This window comes from Arachis duranensis, chromosome 5 (assembly GCF_000817695.3).
Source record: "Arachis duranensis cultivar V14167 chromosome 5, aradu.V14167.gnm2.J7QH, whole genome shotgun sequence".
NCBI classification, from domain to species: domain Eukaryota; kingdom Viridiplantae; phylum Streptophyta; class Magnoliopsida; order Fabales; family Fabaceae; genus Arachis; species Arachis duranensis.
Genome location: NC_029776.3, coordinates 11,441,271 through 11,454,372, shown reverse-complemented (window position 1 = coordinate 11,454,372; position 13,102 = coordinate 11,441,271). Strand labels below are relative to the sequence as shown.

Here is a 13,102-nt window from a genome sequence, read left to right as displayed (position 1 = left end):
TTTAAATAAAAATATTAAAAATATGTTTTAAAAATATGTTTTAAAGATATTTTTTAATAATTAAAATTTAATATATATAATTGATTAAATCATATTATTTTTATTGAAATTAGACTGGATAAATTAATTTAGTCAAAAACTAAAATATTAAATTTTGAACTAATTTAAATTAGTATTTTTTTGAACTAATTTAAATTAATAAATTAATATTAATTTCAAAAATTTTAAATTCTAACCCTAACTATAACGGAACTATAATTAAAAATTTTTAAAATTAATATATATAATAAAAATATTTTAATTATTTTTTATAATAGAAATATTGTAGTTATTTTTTATAAAAAATAATATTAATTTAGATAAGTTCAAAATTTAATTTACTATTTTTTTAGTCAAATTAATTTGTTTAACCTAATTTTAACAAAAATAACATAATTTAATTAATTATATATATTACATTTTAATTATTAAAAAATATATTAAAAAAAATGTTTTAGACATATTATTTAAGTTCTCCCAATAAAAAAAAATAATAACAACGCACGCATCCATCCTCAGCCTATGGTTTGTTGTTGTCGTTGGCTTTGTTCATGAAATAATTACTCTAGTGTATATGGGCAGCAACCCTTCAAGTAAAAGTATAACTACATGCATGTGTTATTCTATCATCAACTAAAGTATGAAGTATTTAGTAATTTATTTCATAAGAATTTTACACACAAATGGAAGGGTTTTAAATGCCTACATAATTTCATTGCATGCCAAACATACATATCGACTAATCGGCTCTCTTAGGTAAAACACTTTATGAGTGTCTATAGATACCAACTTAACAAGTTCTTACATAAGGTAGACATGCTTTATATAAAAAATTTTAAGTTAATAATATGCCAAAAAGTAGAGATTCACATATATTTATTTTCATCTAAAATTAATAATTAAAAATTATTAAATAATTTAATATTTAATTAAATTATCATTTAATTAATAATTTTTAACTAATCATAAAAATATCTGCATGTTAATTTTTTACTATATAAAAATAATATAAAATTAAGGAGATAGAAATATTAAAGCTAGAGCTAATAAGAAATACACGTATATGAAATGAAGAATTTTAGATATACAAAGTACAAATATTTTGTAAATTTTAGGGATAAAATTTTTATACGATATTTTGTAAATATAATTTTGTTTTTGTAGAATTAGATTAAATATATACACAAATTAGTTGTCAATTACAAAAACAAAAAAATGTTTATTTATTTTGTCAAAAAGAAGTTAATTTTTATCTTAAAGGACCACATTATCATTTATTTCTTTCCCAAAAAAATAACATTTTGTTTGACAAGTAAACTTCTTCCGACAAAATGATGGTTCAATTTACTAATTTATTTGAAGTAATTTTTCATGATCACGTTCAGTTTCATGCATTAAGGAGTTACACTGATGTGATCATCATCAGAGGTGGAGAAATATTTGACCAATTTCAAATTTTATAGGATAATCTTTTCTAGTTTTTCCTTCCTCTAATCAAGTAGTTAGGTAAGTGTCAATTTAGAAATAATTTTTTTTAGTTCTTTTTATTAGAATAATTAAGTAGAAGAAGCAAGATACCTTGAATAAAAACCGAAAAAATATTATATGATGTAACCTATCCCACATTTCATTGAAAATATTAATAAAAAGCTTTAAAAGAAGGCTCTTAGCTTCTGCTTTTTATACTTAACTCTATGTATACTTATTTAAACAACACAGTTCTTAATTATACCCTAATAACCTATTTATATTAATAGTTCAATTAGTAAGTAATTAACAGTAACCAGTCTGCGTTATTATATATCTATATTAATTCACTACTGCGAGCAAAGACCTAGTCAAAGAAATTGAAAATGTTATGTATGTAGAAAATAATTTTACAGAGATATAAAAGAGAGAGGAGCATATAACAAGTAAGGTTTGTTTTGAGGCAGAAATTAAAGAATAGATGCATTCAAATTTTAGTAGAAGAGATTGTAGAGTGTGCCACACATACATCTCTCTCTGTCTGATCTCTTATCATAATAATAATAATAATAAGTAATATATATATATTAAAAAGGGAAATTAAAAGGCCCATTATCTAGATTGTAGAGCCAGGTTGACGCATGCATCTCTATTTGCACACAAACACATACACGCACACGCATTGTTCTTGATTCTTAGCTTCCACACATTGAGATATTTATGCAAAAATATAGGAGTAGCATGTAGTATGTGTAAGCATCCATCAGCAGTGATGGAATTGAAATTGTAAGAAACTAAGAGCTAGCTATATATATTGTTCTCCATGCACGCAACGCAAGACATGATTAATAATTTAATTTTCGAAGACGCATATCCCAATATCACAGTCAGAGCTTGTGTTTAGAAAGGGGCTCATGCTCATCATCAACCTGTTCCCTTCATTGTTGACCCTACTATTACTACTACTACTACTCTGCAGAAGCTGCAGCAATGACATGTCCGAGATGCTACCATTGTTGTCATGGTTGTTATTATCCATAAAGCTTGGGAGCACTGCTGCATCATCGGTTTCAGTTTCGTGCCTACTATTGTCTCCTCCATGACTCAGTTGAGATGCCACAAACTTATCAAGATCCCTCCAATCAGTCACTACTTTCTTCGTGTTATTGCAAGATAACATGTTATGCTCTTCATTGCTTTCTGAGACTAGTGCCATTGTGCTTGTTGTTGTTGTTGGCCTCTTAACTAGCGGCAAACTTGGGCTCTCAAGCTGTGGAAGCTGTACAAATTGCTCTGCTGCTATATTTGCATGCATGTTCTCTATTTCTTGCTTGCACATGAAGCTGCTTTGATGATGATGATGATGATGACCCTGCCTTGAGAGCAGCTGCTCAATTGACTCAACAACCGTGCCGCCACCGCCACCGCCGCCGCTTGCTTCCTCGTACAAGTAGCTTGAATCCCATCCTTCCATAGTCTTCGTTTGCCCGTTTGTCGTCCTTTTCTTGAATGCTCTACAAACAACCCACCCTTCCTCCTGCATATATATGCATGCATGCAACAACAAATTTGAGATTTCAATTCAAAGCTCCAAAGTTATTAATCGTTTGTTAATTCTATATAAATATATAAAAGAATTGTGGACTTTGTTTTTCCTTTTTGTTGTTATGTTGGAGACTTTGAGTTGACCAAGTTAAAGATGATGATGATGTTATGAATGTTGGTAGTGGTTCTCCTTTAGCTTTAATTTGTTAACGTTTGACAATGAAAAATGGTAAGAAAAAGGGTGTAGCAGAAAAGGAAAAGAGAAAACGTTCAATTATATCGGTGTTGAAAGAAGTGAGACTTTTGACTTGTTGTTGGGAGATGAGAAAGTAGTGTGCCAAGAAAGCTTGTACGTCCCTTAGCTTCCTCAACATACATACACATAATACAAGTCTACTAAAAAAAGCAAAATTAATGAGTAACATAGCAACAAACTAGTTATTAATTAGATCTAATAGAACAATCTAGAAGGCTTGCCTGAGGGGGTCCGTTTTCATCGGATTCAAGTCTGTACTCGTGCATGATCCAGTCTGTTTTCTGGCCGTTAGGGGCTCTCCCTTTGTAGAAGACCAGAGTCTTCCTCATCCCGATCAGCTTCGCCTTGTCGTACACCGCCTTGTCTCTTCCCGTGGCCTTCCAGAACCCCGCCATGGTGGCCCTGTTCGTTCGAGTCCCCGTCGGATACTTCTTGTCTTTGTGGCTGAAGAAGTACCACTCGTTCTGCTCTTCATACCCGATCCTACATCTCTCTGCACTCACACGTTCAGATCTAGTTAATCATGTCATCAATTTTCACTGTCATATCATATGCATGTATATGTATGTGTACCTTGGAGATCCCAGGGTTCAATACGATAGAGATCGATCTCTCTGATAACGTCAAGGTCTATCTTCTGAGATGCCACTTTCTTCCTCAGATAATAACCAACAAGCTCTTCATCCGTTGGGTGGAAGCGAAACCCAGGTGGGACACACGATGATTCCATCTACTTGTACTACTTCTGCATCAAATTCACCACACACCACATAACTCGTTCATCATCATGTATAAATAATAAGCAAGACGAATGAATAGTGATAGATGAAGTGAGACTAAAAAGTTAAAAAAATAATAAGGAATGAGGTAATTAATAGAAGGTGACAAGTGTTATGAGAGATAATGATAGGGTCATTTGGTGGTGAGCAACACTAGTCATACCAACAGGGATAAATAAAATATAAGCGCGTGTTATTTAACAATAGTCCATAAATTCAGAAAACAATAATGATTTTTGTTCGCTGCTGGCCCCGGTTGAGAGAGAAGCAAATGATGAGGGTTTGGTATAAATGTATTTTGATAAAAACCATGAGAAGAAGGAGTTGAGGGCTTAGGCACTACTAGTATATGTGTTATGCAAGAGAGGGTGAGAAACGGACAGGTAGAGGCTTGTGCTAATGATGTTGTCTTGTGTTAGTGAATGGAGGGAATCATTCTTCAAGAACGGGGTTCCCCATTCCCACATTACTATTAATAATTATGTATCTATTTTCACTTATAATCACTTCACCTTATTAAAATAACTAATAATATGGGTAAACCAAACCAAACTAAACCATAAGCAAACAAAACCAACTTTTTTAGGAAACAATATAATAATATTTATAAGAGTTCTAATTTGAAGCTTAAGCAAGGGAAAAACAAATAGTAATAGAGCTGTAGAGGCATCTGATTACTAGTGATTAGTATATAGTAGCTAGGTATAGTTAAATTAAAGAAAAGAGTATAGTATATGAGTGACGTTATGAGGAATGGGGGCACGCGCGGGCGTTTACCGTTGTATTGGATCAAGGCCTGCCTGCCTGCCGTAGTTTGTAGGAGGAGATAATATAAAGAAGAAAAAGACGTTTGAAGGAGAGAAATTAAAGAATGAAGAGTAGAGAGTCTTCTGAATGGGGAAACTGGGGACTCTGACTTTATTGTCTGCTTGTCGAGAATTTTCATGGCACATATCTGACTTTGAGAATGTGGTGTGGTGCTCACCCCAAAAATACACAACTTTAAGGGGAATGTATGTATGTGCCTGTGCCCTATGTTTTGCACCTTCACTCTTTCTTCTACTTTCTAATTTCCAGTACTTCTATTTCTATTAGTTATTAGGTGAAATTGGAGCGAAGAAGGAAGTTTCTGGAAAGAAAGATAATCGGATCCATTCATGATCGTACGATGAAAACTACGTACTAGTGGTAGTTTTGTAGCTGCAATTGTATTATGTCTTGATATATGACGTATGATATATACTACATTCATGGTGTAGCGTGGGAACATGTATCTATGCATGGAAGCTAAGATAAGATGGCGCCATATGAATAGTTAATTAGAAATAGATGCAGATAGAAGAATAATAGTAAGAATATAATAAGCTCACCTGAATGTATGTAAGTAGGGTTGAAGAAGAAGGAGATGGAATTGGAAGAGGAAGAAAGAGAGATTCAGCTAGGAGTGAGAGAATAGAGAATATAAATAAAAGAAAGAAGAAAGAAGGACCGCTGAAATGCGCATGGGTTGATGGTTGTCCCCCCAGTAGGTGACGTCATTGCCTATACCACCCACTTAACATTCCTTTTTCTTTTCTTTTTGTTTCTTTTCTCCTTCCCTTTCCCTGCCCTTCTTTCTACCTTTTTCCTCTCTCCTTTCTCTATTTCCCAACCTTGTGTCTTTTATCCTCCCACAACAATCAATCTTTCATAAAATAAATCCCATTTTTCATCAATTTTCTGAAAGATTTTTTTGCTTCATAAAGTATACCAAAACTCTAAAGATGTATTTAAAAAAAAGGTTAAAAATAATCAGATTTGGGTACAATTTTGTTTTACGAGATGTTTTGAAGAATGAGAATTTTTTATTTTTGAATTTAGTAATTTTATGTTAAATTAATTTTTTCCGTTACTTTCACTTTAGGTGAATGATGACTAAAAGTTACAAAATGAAAAAATAATTTTCTATCATTCAAATTTTATATCTAGTTTTTTACATATATTTTTTAAGTAATAATACTATACATAAAATGACTAATATTATTATTCTAAATTTTATTAATTAATTTAATTAAACTTAATTCATAAAATGACTTTAATATATAGCATTACTTATTATTTAAATATTTTCTACAATAATCAAATTTGCTGCACAAATTATTTATACCATTTATTAAAAATGGTGCATTTGTTAGACGAAAACAATCACAATATTTTGTACTTATTGTTATATTTATAAGAAAAATATTAAAAATTTAATATTTTTATTAATGTTAGTCAATATTTTTTATCAATATTTTATTCTTATATTATTATAATTTAGGTCTTAAAATTTAAGATTCATCAAATATTAACCAAAATAATAAAAATTCTTTATTAACAATGAAATATTTTAATCTATTTTTTAGTAATCCTGGCTAGTACAGATAAAAATTAGTTCTTTACTAATAATGAAAATTTCAGCGTACATAATAATATGAGAATTTAAAGTTTCAAGAATCGAATTGATTATAAGTTTTAAACATCTCAAATATCTAAAATGAGGACTTCACAAACAATAAAGAATAATTACACAATTATATAGTTGAACAAATATGTAAATGAATATTATTAAAATTTGATTAATCCAACTAATTGGTATATTTCATATTAATTAATGTCAATTTAAATATACTGTAAAAATACTCAAAGATATTTCAACATCTTGTACTTGGAGTTCGAGTGACGATGCTTTATCTTAATAAGCAGCTTCATAACTTCACAATGAATTGAAGAAACAATATTATTGTCATTTGTCAGAAAAAATAATTTTCCACGTGAGAAATAGGTTAGGGTTAGTTTTCTTTCTTTCTTTTTTTTTTTTTAATGTTTCATCACAAATACATTTTCTTCTTCTGTGGAAGCAGCTAATTAAGGTTGTCCAGTAAGCCAAGGTGTCCGTGGCATGTTAATTAGGATAACATACTTATGTAATTTGTTAATTAAATTTCTCAAACATAGGCTCATAGCTAACACTTTATGTTAATTATGGGCTTAATGGTAGGATAACAAAATGAGATTATGCTTAATACCCTATATGAAAGTATAAACTACGGTGTGGGAATGATTCGTAGACAAGTATTTTGGGGAAGGAACTATGAGAAAAGGAGGTAGAGAAAACGTAAGTTGAGCAACAACAGTGCGATGAATCAACGTGTAAGTCACGAGTTGGTGCATTTGTCTCTCAACTTTACGTAGAAGATAAACAAAGAAAAAGACAAAAACATACATAACTTATATGTAAACATTGTTTTCCTACTTAGGCCATGCCATTCATTACCCCACTTTCTTTGGTCCTCCAACGGAATTCTACTTCAAATCATAATTCTTTTCGGCTCTTAAAATATATTAATATTATTTGTGATTAATTTATCAGTCACAATATAGGAACGTTTTAATTAGTGCTTGAGAGACTAATTAACTAGCCAGAGAGCATTTGATATGCATGGAAATTAGTGGTTGCACCATGATCAATTGGCACCTCAAGGAATTAAACTAACTAATAACACATATACCCCTAAGAATAAGAACGAGGAATAATTAAAGAAAGAAAATAGATGTATTGTCGGCAACGTCATACTATAGAAGCAGTAGTGGCACTTTTTGGTAATATATATACACTACTATTATATATTTGTATTGGTTTATATATAAATGCATAATTATTAATAATATAAATGCATAATTATTAATATTATTATGATGATGATATTCTATATACGTTTTGGTGAGAGGCAAAGATGAATGGACCATTTGGGCGAATGCAAGAAGAGGAAGATCTTTTTTATCATAGGCTTGTCCAGTTGAACCTCCAGAACAGAGACGGGTGTGTAGTTGAGAGGTGTTGATAGCTTCAAATGTAATTAAGTTGCAATTATTATTATTATTGGTCTTTTCATTTGCATATGCATAATGCCAATGAGGCCTTCTAGAGAGGAATTAACAGAAAGTGACATGCTAGACGTTGATATTGAACTAGTAGTGACCAGTGAGGCATGTTTATTCAAAGTGGTGTCCACCATGCCATAATCTTCAACAAGATCCATCATCTTCTAACCATTATTAATTGCGTTTGGCGACAATAATCCCAAATTAATGTAATTAATCACTACATAGTTTAAGCAAATTACTACTCAAATAATTGCATTACTAATTAATTGGTGTGGGTTAATTAAGCAAAAAACAGTTGATACATACAGCTTATTAGAAAACGATATTGTATTCTATAATGTGATAGTCATCTTGACAAGTGATCAATATAAAGAAAATAAATCCTTTTAAAAAAGTGTGATATCTAAACATTTCTAAGTTTGATATAGTGTAATTTTAGGGTAACGATGCAGTTTGAAATTTGTGGGATCGAAAGATGTTACTGGAGGTTTATTAATAACGTGGGATGTTATGATGTTTAGGTTGAGTAATTGTTACAAAGAGAAGGGATGATTGTATATAGAAGGAGAATTAACAAACAATAATTTTTATTTATACTGTTTACTTGGTGTATGGTGCGCATACAAGAGAAGAGAAGCTTGTTGTATGAAAAGAGTTAAATTTTTTTATCGGAAATATATTAGGTTCCTCTTTGCTACATGGGTGTCTTCAATAAGGTTGTGCAGTTGGAAAAAAGAAAAGGCGCTAGTGTGCTAACAGTATTATCAAACTGGTTGATATAGAGTTGAATGATCATAAGTTTACATGGTTCAGGAGTCAATCGTACAGTCAAATTAATAGAATATTGGTGAGTTTGATTTCATTTTATCATTTGGAACATTTAGTTGAAAATGAATGACAAAATTTCAGGAAACAAGAATCAGGTAATGCAGGAGTATTTAACAGGTCGATTAAGAGTTACAAAGAGTTAGGTGCTATTTGATCTTTTGGGTTGTTGATGACTTTTGTCAAAAATAATTAAGAATTAGTTTATTTTATTTGTTTAATACTTTTCTGTTGAGAAATTGATACTCTACTTTATTATGTTGAGTTTTTTATTTAAGAAAAAACTAAACATTTCTACATAATTTTAGTGGAACAATCAATGATCAATAAGAATAAAGAAAGTAGAGTGTACAAGTAATATATTAAAATGAAAAAAAAGGAAAGTTTTGAAGAATATAAATGCGTACTGAATTATTATCGTTTCAAATTGAAGAGAGATGAGAGACGATGGAGGCGCACGCACGCTTAGAGAAACTAGAGTGAATCTGAACAGTTGATGAATTGATGACATATGCACATGCATTGCATGTTATTGTGGTATGGAATGTCAAACCACACAAACTTCGATCTGCACACATACAGTGGAGTGCAGTAATCAGTAATCAACTAATCATTATCAGTTTGGTTTAATTTCAGCTGAGCTAGCTAGCTACCTTCAAACTCAACTTAGAGCCACGGTGATGATGATGATGAGAAATTTATGTGCTACTACATACTTTATATACTATACTACTCCGTTATTGGTTACCTTAATCAGATAAACTGTTCGATATTAATAAATTCACTAGTCGCCTTGTTTAGACTGGTAAACTAACTTTAAACAAGTTTAATAATGCATATTATTATTATTATCATCTTTAACATGAATATTTGTAGGTGAATAATCCAGCGACGTTAAGTCAGATATATAGATTTTAATAATATTACATTAGAATTAAAATTGAATAGATCTAACTCAATTCTAAAAATTAACTTATAAGATAAAAAATAATATTTTATATTTATAAATTATTTAGAAATTTTATTCTTAAAAATATAACTTATAATATACTACAAAATTCTTGCTATTGTATTTTTTTAAATTGTGGCGATATAAAACGTTTAAAAAAATTTGTGATGGTTTCGTAAACTTTCAAAATAATGACTCGGTTTTATAAAATCGCCACGACATTATTTAGAAGTGGTATTTTATCTCGTAGAGGAATTTCATGTGGTAGTTTTTGGTTATTTTTGCGGCGGTTTAGAATCCCACGACAACTTTTAAATTTTTTTTTAAAAATTAATACTTTAAATCTCACTTTTTCAAATTTCAACATTAAAAGAAACCCCTAAGAAATTATAATGAAATGGATTTAAAAAATTATTAAATAAAAAATATAAACAAATTTATTATTTTTACTGCTACGAAAATTGATACAAATGTAAAGGTGTATGTGAATTTTTCTATACTATTATCTTTTTTTATATTGTTTAGATATATTAATTTTTCTATAAATCTAAAAAGTAAAAAATGACACTTATTTTGAAACGATGGATAACATACTAGCTGAGTTAAAATCAACAATTGATGAGAGCTAAAGAAAAGTATGGCCTATACAAGTAATTAAGTAAAGTTGAGGTTTGAATAATTTCTAAAACGAAAGACATTTAAGAGAAATTTATTATATATGTTCGATTGTGTGAGTATCGCAGGGGTGTTATTAGAATATAGTGTGAGGTGGTCCAATTATATTGGTGAGGAGATGAAAGAATAGGAGGTTAAGCTTAGGCGTGAATGAGTGAGGGAAAGTGAAAGGAGTGACGCGTTTAGCAATGTATCGTTTGTTTTAAAAGGAGATATGCCTAATGCCTTATTCTCTTTCACGCTAAATCTTCATTCTTCAGTCATTAGTCATTGCTGCTGATTTTGTAATCATTCATCCTGCACAATCCTCCCAATTTTCTTTTCTTTCTTTCTTTTTTTTCTTTTTTTTTTACTTTACTACTTACGTATAGTATATTCTGAAGGACGATATTGTCATTTCATACATCATTTTTTTTGTATTGCATATCTATATAAATTTATGAAAAAAATAACATTCTCAGAACTTAATTGACAGTATCCATTCTCTAACCTGAATTCTTTTAATTTATTTTTATTATATATTTTATATTTTAATATATATTTTATATTAGTTATAAATTTTAATGATTAATTTTAGTTACACTTAATATAGTTATTCAAATTATTGTCAGTTTTTTATTAAGAATTTAATTTTAATTTAATAATAGTGTAAAATATTTTACACAGTTATTTAATTATGTTTGTTTTTTTATGATTATTTATTCAGTCAATATAAAAGATAATTATTTTTACTAATATGACGTTACATAATTAGATATGTGTGCAAAATTATCTTACACTGATAGTACATTAAAATTATATTCTTTTATTAAGCTGGATAAATATAATCGGTCGAATTTAATAATAAAATAAAGAGAAAAACTCCTAAATAATCTGTGACAAATGACAATTCTTTTAAAAGACAACAAAGTTTTCAACATTAAAAAAAAAATTGGTCTTTAATCTTTACTTTTATGAAAATAATTAATCCCTTTATCAATATTTTTTCTTTATACTAATAGAATAAGTCTATATTGTATGTTAAACGGTTGATTCATCTATTAAAAGATTGACAATTTTTTTATTGAGAGTCTCATTGTCTTTTAAAAATAATTGTCAAGACTATTTAATTTTTTAGATATTTTTTGTTATTTTTTAAAATATATTAGCTAAATTTATGGTATAAAATTAAAAAAAAATTAATAATTTTTAAATTAAAAAGATATATTATTAATTAATATATCATATAAGTATAATTTAAAGAGAAATTATTGATAAAAAATTAATCAGTCCTATAAAATTAAATAATAAAGATAAAAAATATATTTTTTGGGTTAAAAGTCTCGAAATCTTTTAAAAAATATTCTCAACTAAATATGTTGTGTAGTTTGTTAACCAAATTTTAAAACGGGTAATTGAATTTGATACACATTCTACATCCATGTCAATTGTGATGAAGAATATCCACGTAGGACGGTGGTGGTGGTCGGCCGTGGGTCTTCAATCATGCGGCGGAGTGCATAATAAATAAAGAGGTTTCTTGGGTGGACCCCACCAACAACCTTCCCTATCTTTCCACCTTTCTCTCTCAGAGCCTGTGGCGGTGAGCAACAATAGGAATGAACTATCCCTATCTTTCACTCTCTCTCTTTTATCTTTACACACCCATTCTTCCTATCTACTATATCTATTTATTATTAATCATTACCACACTGTATGTTTTCCATATCTACAAATACTCAAATAGGTTTTTTTTACACTCATCATATTTAAAATACAAGTGAATATTAATTATTTGAACTAATGGTAAAAAAAATATTTATACATTTGGGTTTATACATTAAACTAGCTAAGCTTAAATTTAAAATAAACGCAACCATTAGTTCGAATATATATATATATACCTTTAATATAATAGTCATTTTTTAAATATAATTTTGATAGAAGACATAAAATTAGATTTATTGATAAATAAATAATATATAAAATTAATAATTTTTCACATATAAATTAATAAATTATGTTCGTATTATTTGAGTCAGCTTGTAAATTCAAGTCAGTTCATGAGTTTTTGTTAAATCGAACTTAAACTTAAAATATAGATTCGCTTGTTAATGAATCGAGCTATGAGTCGAGTTTGATTTTTTAAACCAAACTTAAATTTGATTTGACTCGACTCGACTCGACTAACTTCCAATTCTACTTAATAGTAACACATCAACAGAATAACAAATTTGATTCCCAAATATTTGTATTTTTAAGAGACTAAATTAAAGTGTTAAATCTTTTAGTAATTAAAATAACTCATGTATACTTTTTTAAGAAATAAGTTAAATATTAATTTTTAATTATTTCGTATTTATCAATACTTGAATTTTCTTAATTTTAATAAACTTATCAAACTAATGTATCTTATATTCAATAAAATAAATTGATAAAATTTATAGTGTATAAAACATTATTAGACCTAGTATAAATAAATATCCAGGCATATATAGTATAATCTAACTTTGTTACGCACAAGATAGGAAAAAGTTGGAGAAAAAACAGTGAGGGTTAGCGTAACCAGCTAAAGGTGGAGATCCTTGCGGGGTCCTATAAGGATCTTAGCCCTTTTTTGACATGGACTTTGCTCCAAACCCCCTTTCCCTCTCTCTCAATTACACCTTACCCTTCTAA

At 29.0% G+C, this 13,102-nt stretch overlaps 1 protein-coding gene across 2 annotated transcripts; it reads right to left on the bottom strand.

Moving 5' to 3' along the window:
* Positions 1–2,019: 2,019 nt before the first annotated feature.
* On the bottom strand, positions 2,020–5,516 carry LOC107488048 (NAC domain-containing protein 37). Of its 2 annotated transcripts, none has more exons than XM_016108744.3 (4): positions 5,457–5,516; positions 3,881–4,052; positions 3,529–3,800; positions 2,020–3,043 (listed from the first exon to the last, which is right to left on the bottom strand). In XM_016108744.3, exons 2-4 carry the CDS (start codon positions 4,035–4,037, stop codon positions 2,360–2,362), a joined length of 1,113 nt encoding a protein of 370 aa, XP_015964230.1. In that variant the 5' UTR covers positions 4,038–4,052; positions 5,457–5,516; the 3' UTR covers positions 2,020–2,359. The 2 variants fall into 2 exon arrangements, with proteins under 2 accessions (XP_015964230.1, XP_052117455.1); XM_052261495.1 differs by lacking the exon at positions 5,457–5,516 and adding an exon at positions 4,250–4,324.
* Positions 5,517–13,102: the final 7,586 nt, after the last annotated feature.